This window comes from Sorex araneus, chromosome X (assembly GCF_027595985.1).
Source record: "Sorex araneus isolate mSorAra2 chromosome X, mSorAra2.pri, whole genome shotgun sequence".
Taxonomy (NCBI): Eukaryota; Metazoa; Chordata; class Mammalia; order Eulipotyphla; family Soricidae; genus Sorex; species Sorex araneus.
Window position 1 is genome coordinate 90446367 of NC_073313.1, and position 8468 is coordinate 90454834.

Sequence of the window (8468 nt, forward strand, 5' to 3'; positions counted from 1 at the left end):
ATGTCCTTTGTAGACATTTTTTTAATTTAATTGCTCCTATATAGTGGCACTATGTTTTAGAGCACATTGCTGTTTAGTGGATTTAGTTGTACAGCAATCCATATGGCCATTGTTCTACCTTTCACACTATGTCCTGTTCCTTTTCACTTGAATTAAAACAAATTCCCACCTGGACGTTTTGATAATCTTTCAGAACCATCATTATAATGGGCGCTTACAGCACATTTTAATGAGCACAAACACAGTAGTATCTAAGGACATCAACATGAGTAAAATATTTTCTTTTTCTTTTTTTGCAGAAAATTGATGAAAACCTATAGCGAGCCTTTGCTCAGAGATTGTGTTTCATCTTGTACCTACACTTTTTCAAAGACAATCATATGTAGTTCATGGATTTAGTCACGTTATAATGCTGAGAAGAATTCTCCCATGTTGCCTGCACCTTTCATGTTTTGACCTTTGCTCCTAGTTCTGCCTCTAACTGGTTATGAAATTCTGACTATTAATCTCACTTCATTCTCATCTGACTACTTTAACTGTTAATGCATTTTTCTATATTATGCACACCTTGTTTTAACATTATGCATCTTATTTCAATTCATCTATCTTGCTCTGAATAACTCCTCAGTCTTCAGTATATAGGAATTTTCCATCCCAGAATTAGCCTAGCATGAACCAAATCACCCATTTCTCTAGTCACACAGTTAAGCCATTACTATTCGGGTTTACTCGACGCATTTCATTTTGGAATATAAATCACAACACATCAAACTTTAGAATCTTTATTGAATTTTTAAGCCTGTAAAGCAAATTAAAGCTGAACAGAATAAGAGAGTGGGCGGGTGGGGGGTTCAAATATGAGAATCTAAATGAATAACTTTCACCTCGTTGGCCCACTCCTTTTCATCCACTACCATCACTTGCTCTCTCTTTTGGGGCATGCAGGGTCTGATATCCCCCAGGAAGGGTAAGTGGCATAAGGAGATTGCTGGGGTGGATTGACTATTGGGGGAGGAGCAAAAGCAATAGGCAAAGGAAGAAGTGGATTGAAACTTGGATGTTGAGGATTTACAAAGCCATGAGCAGTAGGGCCAGAAGGTAAACCTTGAGTATTGGAAGTCAGGGGTCCAGGCCTTGACCAATTATCTGCAGGGTTTTGTGGACCTCCCCGTGGGAAAGAAACTTGAGCCAACCTATCCTTATATGGTGCTCTCAGATTTATTGGAGGCAGTTCCATCATAATCCCTGATGTAAGGAAGGGGACACGCGGAGGGTTTCTTATTTGTGGGCGTCTGGCTGGAAAAACCCCCTGACCTCTCGGGAAAGATGAGTATAAATTTACATTGCTGCTGCCTCTCTCACTGCCTCCGTTATTGGCCCTTGTCCCCCCTGTCATCAATGCGGGAGGTTTGCCAGACACATTAATAGAATCCCGTCCCCTCTGCCTCAAGCCTGCCAGGGCCCCAGAGCTATTTACTTCTGCTGTTGCTAGGGAAGCTTCAGTAACAGCAGGTGGTGGCCCATAGGAGTGTTGAGCTCTCAAATTGTCCAGAGGAATGCGGGGTCCTGTTCTCTCCGAGGGACGATCCAGTTGCTCTCTCGTCAGATCAGTCATCTCGTGGAAGGGAGGGCTCAGCAGGACGGGAGCGCACGGATGAGCCCAGGACTCTACATTAGCAGGCATGGAAGTTGGCACGGAACCTGGAGACTGGAGGGACAGGTCTGGACGAGCCTCTTGATTGCCGCGTTCATCTGCAGCTACTTCTTTGGAAGGAGTAGGCTCACCAAAGCTTAAAAAAAGTCAATGTGTTAATAAAAACGTTAATGTTGTTATAAGGAATTAACTGAAATGTCTGACTGCAGTCACTGAGCTACTCCTGAAGACGAGGCAGCGTCCCAATTCCTCCCACATGTAGTCAGAAAACATTTCCTCAGCCCGTTTCTTTCCATCAGGGGGCCTTCAGGAGCCAGCTATGTGCTTTTCCATCCCCATTTCCTATTTTCCAAGCTTTTTCAGGAAGCAAGCCTAGAAGACACATCTATCTTCCAAAATGAGAGCAGTGTTCAGACACACCACAAAAAACACTAGCATATTCAGTTCCCAGCAGGATCTATGACCTGCTAAGCCTAGCATTCAGATTCTGGCAGGATTTTCCTATAAAGTCTTATGAAGGAAAACATTAACGCGCTTAGAAAGAGAAGAAAGATAGCTTATGTTAAACAGACCCTCCAGTCTCTTTATATGGAGCTTTATTCAATATTTACACCAATTTTTGTTAAGATCTCCTTTGCTATTTTTTTTAACCCATACCAAAACCTACAGTAAGAACTTCTTAGGATCTAAATCCCACTGCTCAGACAAGGAGTCTCCAATTATTATTTCATAAGTGCATTTGAAAATCTACACTTTTAAATTCAGAGCTGTCATCTAAGCTTCCCTATCCTGAAAGTTTTGATCTGTGAGCCCCTCTTGTACTGCCTCGAAGACCCTTGGTGCTGTCCTACTTACACAGGAAAAATATTCCAAATAGCCCCATTCCCTTCAAAATTAATCAGTTGCATTCATTTGTATACTTACACATTTTTGAGACAAGCCATGGCGAAATTTGATCAGGATAGCCTTTCTGAGGGATGGAGAACAGCAGCTGAACACCCACACAGGACAGCTCCGTCTGGAGAAATGACGGCTGTTGCCTTACAGCAGTTTGACAACTCCAGTGAAGCCAGCGACCAACTGTTTCTTTCTAGATTAGGAGTTCTCTTTCTGAGGTTACCAGTTGCTAGGGGAGGGAGGGAGATAAGGAGAGAAGAGATCAATCTGCAACACTCCTTTGAACATGAATGTGAGCCTGTTTTTCCCATGGTGGATGGACAGTAAAGACACTCATAAATTAGCCTGGGTACACGCTAGATGAAAAGGCAAGGGCTTTCAACAAAATTTTACAAGAATCCTGGATGCATGGTGGTTTGTTAAGAGTTATCTCTGAAGTTTCCATAGCCAGTGATAGTTGTCAAGTTTTCTTAGCCAGTTTGGAAATGCGCTGTGAAGAACACCACGCCTAATCTCCCAATTTCAACTTCCAATTTGGTGTATGAGCATTGCTAACTTTGTGAGGAACAGAGGTTTGGGAATTTAATTGCTTTTCAGTCCGAGTGTCTCTTGTGAATATGAAGCAAAAATAGCACTATGAAAATTCCGCTAAGAATTATATTGATTTACTTCTTAGCCCCGCAATTTGCAATTTGTAGCTTATTTCTTTATCCTACTTTCTAATTTCTTGGCTCTGTGTGTTTGAGTATGAGGGTGTGGGCAGTTATAAATAACCACACGTTTACTGTAAGATAGTTGAAGGAACTTCTCTATTAGAAGGAAGGGAATTTTAGAAAAGCATAGCAAGTAATATAAATTTATGAATATTTACTGAAACCTTGCTTTTTTGCCTTTTTTTCACATAATATGCTTTCTATTCTTCCAGGCCAAATTTTATCTCCTCCCCTATTATACATATTTTCTAAGATTTTATTTTATACTGTGATTTATAGGTTTGTAGGTTTTATATTAGAATGGCTATCACCCCATGTGCGATTACTAAGGTTGCTCTACAATAAAGTCATAAACTTCATCTACAACTTGAATTTATTTAAGACTTTTGTTGTGAAGATTAGCTATTAGGATATATTCCTTAACTTTCAATATCACAAATGTGCTCTATTTCAATAGTTTTATATGTGTGTATATATTTTGTTTATAAGAAAAATAACATGCATAAAAAGTATATACTTTTATTTGTAGATATGTGGAATGCTTACATATATCTTTATAATCCAAGAAAGTATAAATGCTAAGGAATGGTCACTTCTGTGAAACAACATGGTCATAATAAAAATGACCTTTGGTGGTTGCAGATAAATAGTACAAATGATAAGGTACTTGTCTTGCACGTGTGTCCAACCCGAGTTTGATCCCTTGCATACCACATGGTTCCCCAAGCCTACCAGAATTGATCCCTGAGTGGAATCAGGTGTAAGCCCTGATCACAGCTGGGTGTGACCCAAAAGCCAAATTAAATTCAATTAAAATAAAATGAAATGACCTTGTGGGCCTGAAGAGAGAGTAGGGAGGGTGCTTGCTTTGCATGAGGCTGACACGGGTTCAGGCTTTAACATTCCATATAGTCCAATAAGCACTACCAGGAGTGATCCCTAAGCACAGAGCAAGGCAAATATGTACATTTTTAAAATTAGTTAGTATGCTAGCAAAATAAGGTAGAAGGAGAAGTACTGAATGGTCTTATCCTGTGTGGTACATAAAGAAATGAAGAAAAGAAACAGATATTGTACAATAAAATCAAACATGTAGATTGATGATAGAAGTGATAATACCTAAATAGGGTGAGAAGAAGGGAGGAAACTTAAGGATTGTGGAGGTGTTATTGAAACAATGGTGCTGGGCATGGAGTGACAATATTATAATTTTAAAAGCATATATTTACTCTATTATGAATATTTTTATCCTACCCAATGTTAATATAAAATGTTTTATATTACTAATATTCATATAATTATTTCCCATATATAATAAAATAAACATATTATTAGTAAAATATATTATTATCACCATAAACCTTTGGAATTAATGCTCCTTTAAAACCTGAATATCACAGCCCTTTTGGAAAACAATATGGATGATTCTCAAAAAGTTAGAAATTGAGCTTCCATTTGACCCAGCAATACCACTCTTGGGAATATATCCCGGAGAGGCAAAATGGTATAGTAGAGATGACATCTGCATTTCTATGTTCATTGCAGCACTGTTTACAATAGCCATAATATGGAAAAAAACAGAGTGCCCAAAAACAGACGACTGGTTAAAGAAACTCTGGTATATCTACATTATGGAATACTATATGTAGCTGTCAGAAAACATGAAGTCATGAAATTTGCATATAAGTGGATCAACATGGAAAGTATCATGCTGAATGAAATGAGTCAGAAAGAAAGAGACAGACATAGAAAGATTGCACTCATATAAATATAAAGTAGAATATAAAGTAGCTGAGAGGTACAAGCATATAATGATGCAATTTCTGGCAGATATTTCTCTGGACTTAGTTACTAAAATACTAAAATACAGAAATCCAAAACCGTGCACCTGCTAGTGTGACCTCTCGACCTCATATCTCTTCATTCTCAGCAATGGAAAACAAATTACCAAATGCTTTCTTTTCAGCAGGTCGACTTTAGGAGGAAGAAACTCCAAATCAATAATAGTGAGTTTTTTGTTGAAATATTGAATGTAATCAATGTAAAGTGAAAGGTAAAGTGAAATTTACCAGTTACACATGTGGGGTGGAGGGTTGGGGAGGTGGGGGGAGGGGGGAGGTATACTGTGATTCTTGGTGGTAGAATATGTGCACTGGTGAAGGGATGGGTGTTCGAGCGTTGTATTACTGAGACTTAAACCTGAAAGCTTTGTAACTTTCCACATGGTGATTCAATAAAACAATAAATTAAAGAAAAACTTGAATATCAGAGGGAAATACACAGGACACAGAGGGAGACACTTGGTTTAATATCTGCTAGTAGTTGGTAAGTCTAATTCATTGGTTTGGTTTGTATTTGAGCTCATACTGTTGTCTTGAATAATGCTGACAAAGCCCCAGGAAATTGTGACTACTGTGATTATTATTCCTTTTCATTCATAATTATCTGCTTAATAAATTTATCTTGGAGTAAAGTGAAATTTACCAGTTACAGATGCGGGGTGGGGGGCTGGGGAGGTGGGGGGAAAGGGAGAGGTATATTGTGATTCTTGGTGGTGGAATATGTGCACTGGTGAAGGGATGGGTGTTTGAGCATTGTATAACTGAGACTTTAACCTGAAAGCTTTGTAACTTTCCACATGGTGAATCAATAAAAGAATTAAAAAATAAATAAATAAATAAATAAATTCATCTTGGGGGCTGGAGCAATAGCACAGCGGGTAGAGCTTTTGCCTTGCACACGGCCTACCCGGGTTCGATTCCCAGCATCCCATATGGTTCCCTGAGCATCGCCAGGGGTGATTCCTGAGTGCAGAGCCAGGAGTAACACCTAAGCATCACCGGGTGTGACCCCAAAAGCAAAATAAAATAAAATAAAATAATCTTAAGTGTATTACAGGAGTAAAGTGTGATATATATATATACCACATGACTAAGCCCATGAAAAAGTATGCAGAATCCAAGAATTTTTCAAAACCATAACAGATATAAATTTGTAGATATTAATTCACATTTAGCTTTGTCCCTTGTTTGCTTTTTTGAAGCATATTTCATGCACTCATTTAGTACTCTAACATATAAATGATAAATAGGCAGTGCCAATATTAAAAAAAATTGAACTTTGTGGATAAACTAATTATCATCTGTTTAAAATAATTAAATGATGACACAAAATAGAATAGACATATTACTTCTGTTATATAAAGAGGTACATATATATATATAAAACACATTGATATGTTCACAACAGAAATTAAAAAAACACTATAATTTTAAGTTAAAGAAGTTATAATTTTCGAATCACTGTATGATGTACAGCTACAAAGTTGTTTATGACTGAATTTCAGTCATACAATGTTCCAACACCCAACCCTTCACCAGTGCACATTTCCTGCCACCAATGTTCCAAGCTTTCCTGCCACCTAGCCCCTCCCCACCCCAGCAGTATGCCTCTATGGCAGACCCTTTTCTTCTTTCTTTCTCTCTCTCTCCTCTCTCTCTCTCTTTCTCTCTTATTTTCCTCTCAGGATCTGTGATTTGCTGTACTGTTGCTGAATAGGAATCATGCATATCACTTTCCATATTTTCAGCACTTAGTTTCCATCCAGCAAGTCATTTCCAACTATCATTGTCATAGTGATCCCTTCTCAGTCCTAACTGCCCGCATCCACTCCCTATTTCTGACAAGCTTCCTAGCATAGATGAACCTAGTCCACCTGACTCCTGTTTCTCTGTCTCTAGATATTTTTAACATCATATGTTTTTGTTGTTTTTTTATATATTCCACAAATAAGTGCAGTCATTCTATGTTGTACCTTCTCCTCTGACTGATTTCAGTAGGCATGATACTCTAATGTCCATTCATGCAAAAACACATTTCACGACTCCATTTTTCCTAACAGCTGCATAGTGTTTTTTTCTATAGATGCACCATAGTTTATTTATCCACTCATCTATTCTTAGGGTTGTTTCCAAATCCTGAATATTGTGAATTATGCCACAAGGAACATAAAAGCGAAGATGACTTTTTTTGCATTGTGTTTTGGGCCCCTAAGGTGAATTTCCAGAAATAGTATTGCTGAGTTGTATGGAATCACCATTTCTAGTTTTTTGAGGGATGTCCACACTATTTTCTTGAAAGACTAGACCAATACGCATTCCCACCAATTGGAATGAGAGTCCCTTTCTCTCTCTCTGCATCCATGCTAGCAGTGATGGTTCTTTTTGATTTGTTCCAGTTTTTGTGGTGGAAATGATATGATATTGTTGTTTTGAGTTGAGTCTCCCTGATAATTACTGATATAGAGCACATTTTCATGTGTCTTTTGGCCATTTGTTTACCTTCTTTGAAGATATTCCTGTTCATCTCTTCTCCCCATTTTTTGAAGGGTATGGATGTGTTTTTTTACTTGTAAAGTTCTACCAGTGTCTTATGTATCTTGGGTATTAACCTCTTATCAGATAAATGTTGGGTAAATAATTTTCCCATTCTCTGAGCTAGCTTTGTGTTCTGGTCATCATTTCCTTTGAAGTGAAGAAACTGCTTAGTTTAACATAGTCTCATGTTTATCTTCACTTCCAATTGCTTGGTCAGTGGTGTTACATCCTTGAAGATGACTTTAGCTTCAATGTCATGAAGAGATCTGCTTAAATTTTCCTCTATGTACCTTATGAATTAAGGTATGATGTCAAGGTATTTAGTCAAGTTTTATTTGATTTTTGTGCATGGAGTTAGAAAGAGGTTCAAGCTTGTAATTTTGCGTGTAGTTGACCATTTTCCCAGCACCCCTTGTTGAAGAGGCTTTCCTTGCTCAGCTTTTTGTTTTTTGCTCCTTAATCAATGATTGGCTAATCATATACCTGAGGGTCTGTTTCAGGTTATTCAAGTCTAATTGATATGTCTGAGGGTCTGTCTATATCCCAATACCATATTATTTTAATTACTACCACTTTGTAGTATAATTTGAAGTTGGGAATATTGAAGTCTCCCATCTTTTATTCTCAATCACTGCTTCATATATATATATATGCATATATATGTACATACATATGGGTATTATTGTTACATATGAATTACAGGACTGCTTATTCTATTTCTTTTTGGGACCCTGATGATACTTAAGTTGTTTTTCTTAAATTCATCCCAAGTTCTCTTGTCATGTCTCTTTACTTTGAAGCTTCTTTCCCCAAAAACTGTTTCTTCTA

The 8468-nt window shown here is 37.8% G+C and overlaps 1 protein-coding gene across 1 annotated transcript; it reads right to left on the reverse strand.

Moving 5' to 3' along the window:
• Window positions 1-916: 916 nt before the first annotated feature.
• Window positions 917-1684, reverse strand: PRR32 (proline rich 32). The gene has a single exon (XM_004606415.2). It carries the CDS (start codon window positions 1682-1684, stop codon window positions 917-919), a length of 768 nt encoding a protein of 255 aa, XP_004606472.2.
• Between the last annotated feature and the right edge of the window lie 6784 nt (window positions 1685-8468).